This window comes from Gambusia affinis, linkage group LG19 (assembly GCF_019740435.1).
Source record: "Gambusia affinis linkage group LG19, SWU_Gaff_1.0, whole genome shotgun sequence".
Taxonomy (NCBI): Eukaryota; Metazoa; Chordata; class Actinopteri; order Cyprinodontiformes; family Poeciliidae; genus Gambusia; species Gambusia affinis.
This window is the reverse complement of record NC_057886.1, coordinates 9,299,373-9,313,140: the sequence shown is the minus strand read 5'-3', so window position 1 is coordinate 9,313,140 and position 13,768 is coordinate 9,299,373. Positions and strand designations below refer to the sequence as shown.

Genomic DNA, 13,768 nt, shown 5'->3' with positions numbered 1-13,768 from the left:
TGAATGTAAACACACACCACTTCTTCCATAACTTTTAATTTGTTGATCTGTCAGCAGAACTAATCTACAGTTAATGGATTCCATGACAAATATGCAATTATTGCCTTTCCTTTATGGGAGGCTTGATCTCATATTCACTGGCTCTGCAAAAGTTTGCCACAATATCAAATCTTTCCTTAATTCACATTTTTTAAAATATAATACAAGCTGTCCGTTTAGGTAGAAATCCACTCATGAATACCAATCCTACAGTTTTTTTTTTTTTTTTTTTTTTTGCTCTTTGTCTGCATAGAAATTCCCTCAGGATGGGACCCCTACCGTCTCCAGGGTAACGGGACTCAGCCTCAGGCACGTCGTGTGTTAACCTGCTATAGTCTGGATGCCATTAATTAAACCGGCGGAGGAAGCAGCTCAGTAACTCTCTGTGTTTACAAGCCGCTCTCTCTGTAATCTCATGTGCACACAGACACTAGCTGAAACAAACCGCTCCCAAACAATCGCTGCATCATAAGTGTGTTGTATCAGTGCGTGAAAGGCAGCCTCTTTTGCTGCCACGCAGCCTGCTGGAGGGCGTCGGTCAGTGCGCATTTTACGCGCCCTTAGCTGCAGCGTGTTTACCAAGAGGAGAGGAGGAGAGTTTGGGATCCTGACTTCCAGAGCGCATGTGTTCCCCCGCGGAGATGGCAGTCGTAAAGAGGAGCCGCTAAACTGGAGTTCCTCTTTCTCTCTCTCTCTCTTTTTTTTCTTCCTGAGGTGTAAGATGAGAGCATTTGCACTGAGGCTGGGGAGCTCGGGAAGATTTATGAAAGCAACTTTAATTGTCCAAGCAGAGGAAATGTCCACATTTGCCAGCCCGACCATTCCCTCCTCACAGCTGACCTCGGATCAGCTCACGGTGCTCGTTGCCTCCTGTAAGTAGATCATTAAACGCCAATCCGGTTCAATATTTACTTTTCATAACTTCGTCAAATAAGTTGCAAGAGGAAGAAAACATCCCGAAGTTGCTTTAGATGCAGCATCAAGATCAGTTATGTATTTCAGCTGCTGCCAAAGAGATTATTTTATTTAAATCCAACTTGCTATCACACGTTGTCATGTGATTTTGTGTAGGCTATATTTTTTTATCGATAATTGTTGAACAGCTGAGCAGAGATGCACCAGTCAAAAATTTGTTTTGGGCTGACATCAGTTTTTGGTTTTATTTGAGTGAAACATAAATGGTCTGCTTGTTTTGTTTTGTTTTTTGTCTTTGTTTTTTTTGACAGTAAATAGTAGTTTTAAATTAAACGAGGATGTTGCTACAAACCCTCCTATATGGGAGGGTTTGTAGCAACAAATTTATGTATGTGGCATGTCCTGTCTAATACTCAAACATAACAAATCTCTTTCCAAAGAAAACTAGAGGGGAATTCTAAGGCAAATCAACTAAGGGATTTTTTTTCTGTCATTCTTATTCTGATACTTTGCTAGACTTTAGAAGACATTTTCCTGAAACTAATTGCTAAGATCTGAAAGCAGCAGGTGCATTCGTGGGAAGTGACTAGTAAGTGCAAGGAGTAAACTGGTAAATTGGTAAGGTAAATCTTCTTCTTGAGTTCTGAAAAAAGGAGCAAATAGTTTTCATAAAACGTAATTATTAGACTCCATGATACTTTCAGTACCACATCTTTCTGGAGAGTCCCAGGTGAGCCAACAAAAGTACCTGCAGATACCAGGAAAGTTTCAGAAAATACCTTGTGAGTTTCAGAGAGTAACATTTAAGTTTCAGGAAAGTAATGTTTTAGTTCTGAAGCATTTAATGAAACAAAAAAATATAAGCAGCTGATCTGCCGATCTCTGATTAGAGAAAATCCAATTAATTGCGGGTTGTAAGTTGCACCTCTGTCTAAAGTGAAGTGTTTTGAATATCGATTCGTCCTTATTAGAATGTGAAGCATTACACCACAATGTGTCCTCATAAACAAGCAGTAATTACTAATTCACTATTTCCCTTTTTCTCTTTTGAATCAGTTTCTTCTCTGGTGTTCTTTTTCGTCGTCATCGTGCTGCTTTCCATCATTTACCGCAAAGATCCCCAGTGCTGCAAACACGGCTCCTATCAGGACTCACACGCAGATATGGTGAGTTATTCGGAGAGAGAGCAAAAATAAACAAATAAACACACAACGCCATGAAAAGTTTCCCCTGTGCTGAGCTTTCTTCTGAAGGTGATCTGTACGTTCAGTGCTGCAAGACACCCTGACAAGAGAGAGAAGTGTGTGTGTGTGTGTGTGTGTGTGTAGCACCGCTAACAAGTGTTAGATTAAGTTTTGCCTGGCTGTGGCGAAAGGACTGAATAAGCTTGATATCATCGTTCTGCAGCAATGGATTCGCCTCAGTGTGAATTAACTGCCCTCCAGAAATATCTCACAGAGACTCGGTGATTCTAATGGAATTGGACAGAATTAGCTCTTACCGTGCATACTGATGCAACTTCACCGCCAATGTAATTAAATCAGAGCAAATCACTTCTTCTTTTTTTTTTTTTTTTTTTTTTTACTGACACTCTGTGTGAATATTCCAAGTCTTCAATCCGTCACCTAAACGCAGAAAGATTATGGTACAACTGCAAATGCCTTGAGAAATTGTGGTTGAAGGTCTGGAACGAGTTAAGCAGAGGAAACAATGTGTCTGGTCAGGTGTGCCTGGATGCGAAACACTGTGTGGGACAGAAAACTAGTACAGGACTTTACCTTGAACACACCAACCCTACAGCGAAACATGTAAGTGGCGGCATTATGCTGTGGCAATGGATTTTCCTGTTGTGTTTCCTGTTGCATACAGTCAAAGCTACAACAAAATTGTTTGGACTGAAATATAATTCTATGTCAAATTCTGCAGAGTCTGTGGAAAAACTGAACATTCACTAAGAGTCTTTATCCAGTCTAACTGAGCTGCAGCTACTTTGCAAAAGAAGAATTTTGAAAATTTCAATCTCTATATGTACGAAGCTGGCAATGAGACACCTGAAAAGATCCGCAGCTGTAATTGCATACGTTCCAACAAACCCTTATGTCAGAAAAGATCATATATTTCTTTATTTTTAGTTGTGAAAATTAATAAGTGACATTTTCATTCCTTTTATAACTATTGTTGGTCTATCATGTAAAATACCAACAACAAAAAGAAAAAAAAAACAACACTTGGGATTGAGGTCATAATTTGGAAAAACATATAAAAATGTTTGCCAGATAACACGCTCGATTATCAGCTTGGTGCACCAGGAGGTTACTTGCGGAAATGTAAACAGTTCAAAGACGGCAACCGTTCTCTCCACTTCCCTTTTCCTGACTTGGTTTTCATCTCCATTAGTCCCAGGGGTGAGGCTTGAGCGCTATCTTTGGACTGCAGGAGCACAAGCACATGCAAGACAGGAAGTTGTGCTCAGCCATGGTTTGGATTAGATAGATCTGCCGGCTAGCTAAAGGAACCAAGAGAGCCTAATTTACAGATCTAAACTGTCCGCTCTGACTCCAGTTACGTCCATAAACACGCTTAAGATGAGATTTTGCTTTTAAGTAATCATAAATCCCAAATATGATTCATCTATTTAGGACTCATTAACAGCAAACTCTGTTGTCTGTTGGACTTATACTTAAGAAAAAGTTCAGAACAAACAGAAGCCCTCTTTCATTGTTTCTCAGAGGGATATTTCACGTCTTCAACTTCATAGCCACATACCTTTCCCTGCTTCCCTTTGCCCCCATGAATAGGGGACAGACCACACTGTGGGTGTTGGGGACACAACGGAGACAATGGATCTCCTTTAGTTTGAAGCAATAGGGAAAAAAAAAAAAACGAGCCGCTGCTGGGATCCTCCCCCGACTTCAACACCGATTTTACACGGTTGTGCTTTTTCACACTGGCCGAATCAATGGCAGGCGACAAAAGGACAAACCTTCTTTTCTTTTTTGAGGACGTTCTTCTACTTCTTTAAAGTACAAACGAGACCTCTGCCATCACCTTTTCCGAGTGTCCTCTGTTTTTTGCCGAAATGCTGCAAGGCGTCAAGCCAAAGGTCGTCGCTGTGCGTCTTTTCCGAGTGTGAGAAAAGTGTTAGTTTAATCTGCCCTCAGAAAATGATCAATTTAACACTTCACAACAGCTAAATGCCATAAAATGTTGAAGTCCAGAAGAAGCCTGTTGCTCCGAATACTCAGACTTAGTGTCATCCGTGCAACAAATTGACATTGTTATGATCATGACATGCAGGGAGATAATGGTCACTGGAGTGTGCTTATTAACAGCTACCTGCCGCAGCTACAAGGAGAACACTCAAAAGACCTCTTGGACCCTCCTGACACAGTCAGTACATCACATTGTTCTCCTCACAAAGGACACTCATCTAGACGCAAGGCAATTAACTTGCTTTTCTGTCAGCCTTTTTTTCTGCATCCCAGCACCACATACAGTGAGACGCTGACAGGTCTTGTTGTTTAATGAAAGGGGTGTGGGAAGGAGGAGGTGCGGAAATCGGAGGGTGGTCATGTTGTCGCTTTATTGATCTAATAATTTATGGTGCTACTAAACCGTCCGGGGCCCACAGGGATGAAACAAGGCATGAAAATTGGTCAATTGGGCTGAAGTTAGTGGCTCTCTGGCTAATCGTTCGCAGATGGGGAAACAACAACTAGTGTTGCTTGTCGGGATACAGAGCCCCGTAAAAATACGTTTACCTCTTGAACTCTGTTACTTTTGTCACGTTGCAACCACAAACTTCAACATACTGCATATATGTATTTTGGGGGGATTTAACAGAAATTAGCAGAGTTTTGCACATGCAGACTGACATTTTTACTTGTGTTTTTTTTTGTTACAAAATATAAACTGGAGCTCTGGTTGTTTGTTTTGCAGCCTGTAGCAGCTTTTGTTCCACCCATCTTCTCAAAAACTTTAATGAGCCTGCTCAAAAAAGACACTTCCCACAGCATGATGCATCCACCACCATGTTTCACAGTGGGCATGTTGTGTCCAGGGTATTAAAAGTTAACATTTTGGCTGTGTCTGACCAGAGCACCTTTATCCACATGTTTGGTTCTATCATATTTAATGGTTAAGAGATTAAAATACCTCTATTCAGATTTTAATTAGCCAAAAATGATTTTAAAAAACCACGTGGAATATTCCTTCTCCTTTACAATTCTTCACTTTGCATTGATCTATCACATTACATTTTTACAAAAAAAAAAGAAAAAAAAAAAGAAAAAAACATTGGAATTTGTGGTTCCCATGACTTAATTTGTATGAATACTTGTTCAAGGCACCAGATCAGCCGAATCTTCTGAAGTCACTGCTGTTTGTTTCAGGATGCTCCCCCTCAGTACTACAGCAGCAGACAGACTCTGGTTGGATCTCCTTGTTCTGAGCAAACTCACATCCCTGAAGACAGTGTCACCCAGGTAACCCCACTTCTGTATACGCATCATTTCTATCAAAATCAATCCTTTGCTGAAATCACTTCCTTGGATCATAACTCGGTGCGTTTCATTTTAAAGTCATCGTTTTGCCTCAAGTGTCCAGTGTCCTCTGTGCCTCTAAGCTGCAGGGTGAGCTGTTCTACGTGGGCCTGCCCTCCAGCTACAGCCTGCCCACCCTGGAGACCACCCTGCCGAGGCTGCCCTCCTACGAAAGCGTCCGAAAGAAGGACCGCCAGCGGCAGATCCACATGATGATCGCAGACCGTTTCGGCCTCAATGGACCTATTGTTACTGAGGTAGGGTGAATTAATTCAAGACTTCGCCGCAGCATCCGATACAGTCACAGATCCCGTGACGATGAAGCCCTTCGGAGACTAGAGTCGAGTTTTTTTTTAATGGGATCTGGAGACAGTTGTCACTTCAGTCATGCAAGGTCTGCTCAATATGTGGCTTAGCACTAAATAAAGATACATTAAAGTACGGTTTTATCTGTCACTGTTTCACTGACAGACAGTTCTGCTGCAAGAGATTAGACAGACAGTCGCATCGGGGTAATCAGGAAGCACAATCAGCACCTCTGCATTGTGTTACCGCTTTTAACATTTTACCTCGCTGATCTACGGCTGAGCTTTGGGTGCGCACAATGCTCCAGCAAACAAGGTAATGAGAAAAAGGCACATCGAACATAATTAGAGGCTGCATCCATGAGTGCAAACAGTGGCCAAGAAAGCAGCTTTGTGCTCCTGTCGTCTTCCCTCCTTTTTCTTAATCAGACCCTCCCTGACATGACACACACACACATGAAAGCGAGCTCACACCCGCTGCTTTTTGCCCATCACAGCAGTGGTCATTAAAGAAGCAAATATCCCTCCCGCCTCCTCCCCCTTCTGGGCTGAATGTGAGCGAGAATTCAGATAGTGATGCCCGCTCATTGTCCCCCATCTGTCCTGCAGCCTGAGGCAGGACGGCAAGGAAACATTTGCAGCCTGGCGCATGTGTGTGGTGTGAGACAGAGTGCAGGGTGTGGGGTTGTTCGTGTTGCCTGAGGGTCCCACAGCAATTAAAAGATAAGAGAACTCAGTAAGGCAGCGTGGATCTGCTCGATTTTATCAGGCAGATAATGAAGGGAGAAAAACACGTTCCAGCCAGCTGGAGTGGAACCGGATTAATTGGTAATGTAAATACAAACATGTTCCTTTTATTCTTTAAAAATAGGCTTCAAGCCCTGCAGGCCACATGATGTTCTCTAACTCCCTTTTTCCCACAAACATGCCATACAGGAATTGAATCAGGAAATGTGATTTTTCTGAAAACTCCAATCAAATGGAGGCCACTAACACCACTGGGCGTTATTCAGTTACCTTTGTGATTGTCATCATAAGTTAGTATCAGTGTGTATTCTTTTCAGGTCACTAAAGTCCCCAGTGCGTGAAGACTTCTTCTTTGTTTTTGATCTTCAAGTAACCAAAATCTATTACCTATTACCTAAAAAGAAGTTATTTGGAGAAACAGGCCACAGACCTCCTCTGTCATTTGTGATCCATACAGTCTCCTCCGTCGTATGAAGAGAGCATCCGCCAGTCTGTGGAGCTGCCGTGTGACATCCTGTCATCTGACCTGGATGTTCCCCCTCCTCAGAGAGCTTACATGAGCGTGAGCCCAGGTTACACCACAGACAGCACTGTTCTACCTCCTGTATGATGCCAAACAAGTCCTCAAGCCGGCGAAAGAATGCAAAAGGAAGCTGTGCCTCAGTTTCTGCAAGAGTTGAACAGAACGTTCTGATCCAGATACCTCAAACTGAGTCAAACACCCAACCCAAAGAGGAGCTGCATCCCATCTAATCAGAGGCACACACGAATACTTCAGAAAACTGAACATTCAGAAACGAAGGTGGCTGGGACATCTTAACGAAAGAAACTGACCAAAACAAACAAATGAAAAACACATTAATGATAGTTTTGTTTTTTTGGGGGGGGGTTTAGATTTTTTTTTAATCAAACACACATTGTAAAACACATTGTATCTTTTTATTCAGATGTGCTGTCAAGCAGATATTTGTTTGTGTGGCCAACCACCAGAGAGGGAGACAAAAGGGGCCAAACACAGTAATTTTCACTTTTAAGAAAGTTGAGCTAAATGCTCACAAAACTTTATGTTCTCTATAAAAGTGGGAGGAACAACTCAAACCCAGAGAACAAATGAAGAACAAGGAGCTAGTTTTGTAAAACACAATAAAACACAACTTAAAATAACAGTCTGGGAATCGTCCTCTGTAGTCACCAATCCAATGGTATGGTTTACAGAGGGAAACAAAAGTAAAGAAATGCAACATACAATATGAGCAAATCACGCAACTTAAATACAAAAATCAAATTCTTATATTTCCCATTGTGCAACAATATCTGTTTTTATTGTGTTCATTTACCTCACTGTGCGTTCATGGCGTGGTTTAAACTTGAACTGGTTCTGTACCGTATTTATTGAACAACAATAATTTCCCTCATGTTTCTACTTCGTGGAAACGCAAGAAATAAACAGTTTTACTATTTTGTTGATGGGCTGTCATATTTTAAGTTTCATATGATTAGCAGAGAATAAAGAAAACCCATGTGCACAACAAAGCCACAGTGTAAAGAGATTTGTCTGTAGGTGTGATACTTTAAAAGGAGGAGAACGTTTAAAATATTAACTGAACAGAGATTCTCTGAGGAAAACGCATAAATCGTTTTATATATATCTAGTAATGTATGGATTAAAAGGTTTTTCTTTTTCAGCTCCTTACGCTTTGTGAACAGCAGTATTATTATTTCTCCACCGTGACTCAGCGCTGTGCCAATTGGACAGCCGCTTGCGTCACTCACGGAGAAAACCGAACTTCCCCGAGCCGCCGACTGCCAGTTTGGTATGTAAACAAGGTCAGACTCTGCAGCACACAGACTAGATTTCTTCCCGAGCCGAACCATCCTGATTTTTAGACCAAGAAGAGACCCAGCAAAATCTCCTTAAATCCCGATTTTAAGGTAAGCTGAGCTACAGCGATTCGTAAAAACCAGCGAGGTTTATCTGCATGACGCACTGCAGGGGTGAAATTGTGTCGCTGCCTGAAAGAAAAACGCGTTTAATGGGACTCTGTGATAGTGGAAAAACAAAATAAGTTTGCACACTGTATGAAGAGAGTTACTGATGCTTTGGTGCAGATCTGCTGCAAAGTCGCTCTGCGGCTCTGTGTTTACTTCTTGCGCAGCCATCAGCTGACCTCAAACTGGGTCGAGGCTGAAACTGCGTGGTCATACTCTCCTACAGTATGAATAAGATCACCGGATGTGCTGCATGCATTTAAATCAAAATCCGTTATGTTTCTTATCCGCGTGAACCGTTGCTTATTCTAAAATGAAATGTTTAATTTTTTTTTAATTTTTTTAAAAAAAGCGTCATTCAACCCTAACTCAGGTAGTCTTCTTTATTTTCAGGTTTTGTTGCTGCATCTTAATTATTGAGCATGGGGCTGGACTGTGTGAGCTGCAGTGATGCCTTTCTGATGCACAATCTGACTGCTTTGTATTGCTCAGCAGATTGTAGGAGAATGTGAGTGTGGCATAAACAGAGAAAGTGTAAGGATTTCAGACAGAGAGAGGACCTTAACAAGGACACAACCAGAGCAGGCCCGACATATAAGCAAACTTTGCACTGCTTTGGGGTTTTGAAAGAGAACAGATTGACACATTCAGCAATTGTACACGTCATTAGAAAAACTTGAATAGTTATAGTAAACTGAGGGAAACTGATAAAAAAAAATAAAATCCTGAGTTTTCTGGTTCAGCGCTGGTTAATAATAGCTTTTGGCTTGATAACTTATTTTCCGAACTATTTGCACTTCCTTGAGTGTGTTTATGTTGCAGAGGTGCTCTAAGGCATTGCTGTTGTGATCACGCTGTGTAGAAAGGTGAAGTTTCCATCACGTGTCATAAGCTCCATGCTGATGTTTTTTGCCGTAAGCATTAACTAACCTCTTGCACAAAGTCCACCTCCTTCAAAGAAGCATTCCTGTTTTGATCTTTCCATGAAGAATTAATTCTATTATGAAGAGAAATGCAATAAAAAAAATTTAAAAAAAGTATTTCAGGGTTAGGGTTTCACTTTAAATGTGACAGGTAAACTGGCCTCAGGTTGGCCAAACCATTCAGATTTTTTACATTCTCTTAAAAACTGGTTATCCTTCATGTCAGGGCAACAGCACAGGCTGGCAAACAATAAATAAAAGAGGTCATGTTTGTTTTTACTAGACCTAACCGTGATGCTTTCGGTAAGCAGCATTTGCTTACATCTGTCATTGCAGGACAAGAGGCACAGACAGCAGGCAAGATGATGCAGTGTTTTCACTTCCTGGTCGAGCCGGCCAAAAACCTGACAGCCAAGATTAAGGTCAGCATAATTCAACATGTTTAATGTTCAAACTTTTTTTATTTTTAGGTCACATTGTTACTTAAGTGGATAATTCATTTGAAAACTTTGTTATCATGGCCATCTAGGATGCGCACCTTGCTTTTATTTTGCAGAAAAGTTGGATGTCTCTGCTAACACTATTAGAGCCTCGACTTGCATTTTGATCAGGCTGTGCCACTGCCTCCTCTCCAGATTGACATTATTACTTTGTAAAGCACTTCTGGACGAGTACTGGCATCCTCATTGTGGGTCTTGAAGCCTCACTCTCATTCCAATGAGTGTCTAACAGAAACCCCTTTGTTTGTGTGGTTTTTTCTTCTGACAGGAGTCGAACAAGAGAGCAAAGAGAGAGAAGAAGGAGCCTCTGGATGAGGATCAGCTGTTTGTGGTGGAGCTGGCTAAAGACCTGAGCCGGGTCTGCCAGGTACACCTTCAGCATAAAAGAAGCATATTTGCAAGAGTAATCTAGAGTTTAATTTTTTTTTCCCTCAACTTCTCAGAACATTTTTATCTATTTAAGCTGGTTTTTCTTGTCTGCGTTTTCTTTTGTTACTTTTACTTTCTTATTCTGTAACGTCACACTGCACTATGCAGCTAAATATCTGTCACTGTACAAAATAATTAAGTTTTTCCCAATAAGAGAATTATCTGATGTCTTTTGCTATTGTGGTTTTTTTTCTCTCTCTCTCTCTTTTTGTTAATTCCTGCAGAGGTCAGAAGTCCTGGAGCACATCTGTAACCAAGATGACACTTGGTCGTCTCTTCTCTGCCGATTCTTCATCCTGCAGTCGGCATCCATGCTGGAGAACAAGGTGCCAAGCCAAGATACAAAATAACCCCCAACAACGACAACATGTCACTTATCTAAAAAAAAATGATAGCGATATAAAAGCTAAGGTGTGTACCATATGGTGAATTTCTGTATGCAGAAGACACTGATGCAGACTGATGGCTGGCCAGAGATGGACGAGGGAAAGCAGCCTGATCTGATTAATGAACAGGACCTGGCGCAGGCCAAAGCTGTCATCCTTAACTGGATCAAAGACCTGAGGGCCCAGCCTGAGGTGGGAAGTTTAAGCATGCGACTAAACCCTTCCTGTTGTACTGGACCTTCAAAATGAAAGCTGTTCTTTCTAAACACATGAATGTCCAGCAAAGCGTGTGGCCAGGAGAACCAGTCGCCAAGATCCTGGAGGACCTCCAGTCCGCCTGGCGCTGGGGGCGTGCGCCCAATCTCCTGACCGCTATGGAGTTGGTTCTGTGGACTTTAGTGTCGCAGCGACCTGACAAGGTAACAGCTTGTATTGTGAATCACAGAGATTACTGAACATTTTCTGGGCCAAAAAAATTCAACAACAAAACTCAATTTTTTAATTTTTTTTCTCCTTTTTTTCTTTTTTTTTTTTTGCAGGACTCCATCCCACAGCAGTGGCTTTTGTGGAAGCAGAGAACTCACAAGATCGGTTCGTAAATCACTCCAGAATTCATTCTGATGCAGTTAAATGAAAGGAAATGTTCGTTTTCATCAGTTTCATCGTTTCCCTTCCAGGTGCCATATCCTACATTCCTCAACCAGGTAAATGAGACCAAGAATATCAAAGTAAACTTTGAAATTTGTCTGGCAAATCTCTTCAAGACAGAAATCAAAGCAGCTTAAATTTATAGTTTTGATTTGACAAGTTACAGATTATTTAATAGAAACAATTTCCAAGCAACACAGGAGTTATATTGCTATTATAGTACAAGTAAGATGAAAATATTTTTTTGCTCCAAAAAACTCAAGAAAAGCGTATAGGATTTATCCTTACAGTGACACGGGAGACATTGCTTTCATGTAGAAATATTTGTGAAATATTGCTATTTACAGCATCTAGCACTCTTATTGGCACTCTAAGATAGAAATTTATTAAAGGGATTAACACAGATTCAACTTTGTAGCATGAACACGATCCAACAGTGACATAAATAAATATTAATTTGAATACATTTTTTTCAGAGGAAAAACAACTGAAGTTTAAAACTGGTTAATTAGGCAGCCAAATAGAAATGAGAGTTTTTCCTATGTGAGAATTATTTTCTTAATCCTCACAAGACTTTAGACCACAATGAAAGAACAGACAACCATGATTTCAAGAGATCTATTTGTTTAAAAGACAAATGTTTTCGAGAAATGTTCCTCACATGCATCAGTTGCAAATATGTTCACATGTTCATGCTGAAATAAATCTTTTTTTTTATTGTTCTTGTAGTGTGGGACTGGATTGGAGATGCTGCAGGTACTTGAACATGTTTCCTGGAAATATTTTTGGTCAGTTTTCTGAGTCGTCTTGATATTCAAACCGTCTTCCTTCCCACCCAAAAGTGGAGGTAACTCTGGACCTGGACACAGCCAATCCAGACCTGCTCATCTCTGCTGACGAGAAGAGGATGCGCTGCGGCTTCGAGCGGAAAGATGTCCCCAACTACCACCAGCGTTTCGACGGGTGGTGGTGCGCCGTCGGCATGCACGGTCTGAGCTCTGGCCGCCATTACTGGGAGGCGGAGGTCGGTGAACGCGACTGGCGGCTGGGCGTGGCCAAAGAGTCGGCGCTGAGGAAGGGCTTCAAGTCGCTGAACACTGACACCGGGTACATGACCCTGCGGCTGGAGAGGGGCACTGAGTTTAAAGCCCTGACGGTCCCCTTCACCGCCTTGCCACTCGGCCTGATCCCCCGTAAGGTGGGCATCTACCTCGACTATGACAACGGCCAGCTGTCCTTCTACGACGTGGACAAACATTTGCACATCTACACCTACAATGAGACCTTCACCGAGAGGCTGTTCCCGTTGTTTGGTACAGTGGAGATTGTTAGGGATCTCGTAATCCGGTCTCCAGCAGCTAAGACCCACTGTCTCTGCCCCACATCCTGCCTGTGGGCCTAGGTTTCTCCCCTCACCACCACCACCCACTAGTCAGGTTTTCCTGTATGAGCCAGTAAATTTAGAGAATAAGAACCCGGAATAGCGGTGAAATCCTGATATGAATGACCACTCTGTATGTTGCTTCTGCTTTAATGTGATTTCTGCTGCTATTTTCTCACAAAAGAATTAGAGCACCACTCTCTGGTCTTTTCTGTTTTCAGACATTTAAGCAGAAACTCCGATGTAAGAATCTTCTGTAATGTGCAATACTAATATGAGAACAACAGTGCACTTCTGTGAATAAAGAATAAACCAAATTCAGTTTTAATTGCGCTGTTTATTTCTCCTTTAAACCTTAAAAAAAACCTTTAAATTATTGAATGTATTTATTTTACCCACTGTTAGTTGTCGTTTCCTTCCCATGCTCTTCTGACCTTATCACATCTTCTGATATGACATCAGTTATCAGAATTATCAAGGGGAAAAAACAAGCACCATATTCATGTAGAGTCCAGGTCTATCTACAATTTTAAGATTGTCCAATCTTGTTAATAATACTAACTTGATGGTGAGAGGGTAGATCTCTGAGTTTCTACCAAGTTACTTACAACCGAACATTTCTGATTTCTGTTTTAGAGTATTCTTGTTTGCCCAAAAGATGGTTGTGTCTGCAAATACCAGTAGATCAGCAGTTCCTTAAATGATCAGAGATAAGCCTGTCAGCTACCAACAGCTCTCGCCTTCCTCATTCTAAATGAATTGAAAACGGGGAAGACACAACATCAGATTTTCTAATATCGTGCAGCCATGCTCTACTGTGGCTTCACGCAAGCGGCCCATTATATTTTCCATATATGTAGTATTTTGACTTTTGAGAATTTTAAGACTAATGAACAGTCAGATAGTTTACTCTAGCAATGCTTTGTGCAACAAAATAGCCATTTTGACATTTAGAAACTAACATC

At 41.4% G+C, this 13,768-nt stretch overlaps 2 protein-coding genes across 2 annotated transcripts; both read left to right on the top strand.

Annotated features, from left to right (window-relative positions):
* Positions 1-620: 620 nt before the first annotated feature.
* LOC122822325 lies at positions 621-8,191 on the top strand. The gene is made up of 5 exons (XM_044100903.1): positions 621-911; positions 2,011-2,120; positions 5,346-5,438; positions 5,579-5,752; positions 7,005-8,191. The coding sequence occupies exons 1-5, from the start codon at positions 761-763 to the stop codon at positions 7,155-7,157; spliced, it is 681 nt and encodes a 226-aa protein (XP_043956838.1). The 5' UTR covers positions 621-760; the 3' UTR covers positions 7,158-8,191.
* Positions 8,192-8,335: 144 nt separating this feature from the next.
* Positions 8,336-13,124, top strand: si:ch211-120g10.1 (butyrophilin subfamily 3 member A3). The gene is made up of 10 exons (XM_044100902.1): positions 8,336-8,479; positions 9,796-9,881; positions 10,228-10,326; positions 10,613-10,714; positions 10,832-10,966; positions 11,056-11,193; positions 11,314-11,365; positions 11,452-11,478; positions 12,152-12,178; positions 12,265-13,124. The coding sequence occupies exons 2-10, from the start codon at positions 9,822-9,824 to the stop codon at positions 12,822-12,824; spliced, it is 1,200 nt and encodes a 399-aa protein (XP_043956837.1). The 5' UTR covers positions 8,336-8,479; positions 9,796-9,821; the 3' UTR covers positions 12,825-13,124.
* The last annotated feature ends 644 nt before the right edge of the window (positions 13,125-13,768 follow it).

Excerpts from the sequence above, each read along its gene's own strand:
- si:ch211-120g10.1 (XM_044100902.1), top strand. The coding sequence starts at position 9,822 with ATGATGCAGTGTTTTCACTTCCTGGTCGAGCCGGCCAAAAACCTGACA. Across the intron at positions 10,967-11,055 it reads ACCTGAGGGCCCAGCCTGAG|CAAAGCGTGTGGCCAGGAGA; the intron begins GTGGGAAGTTTA and ends ATGAATGTCCAG. Across the intron at positions 11,479-12,151 it reads ATCCTACATTCCTCAACCAG|TGTGGGACTGGATTGGAGAT; the intron begins GTAAATGAGACC and ends TTGTTCTTGTAG.
- LOC122822325 (XM_044100903.1), top strand. The coding sequence starts at position 761 with ATGAGAGCATTTGCACTGAGGCTGGGGAGCTCGGGAAGATTTATGAAA. Across the intron at positions 2,121-5,345 it reads AGGACTCACACGCAGATATG|GATGCTCCCCCTCAGTACTA; the intron begins GTGAGTTATTCG and ends TGTTTGTTTCAG. Across the intron at positions 5,753-7,004 it reads ATGGACCTATTGTTACTGAG|TCTCCTCCGTCGTATGAAGA; the intron begins GTAGGGTGAATT and ends TGATCCATACAG.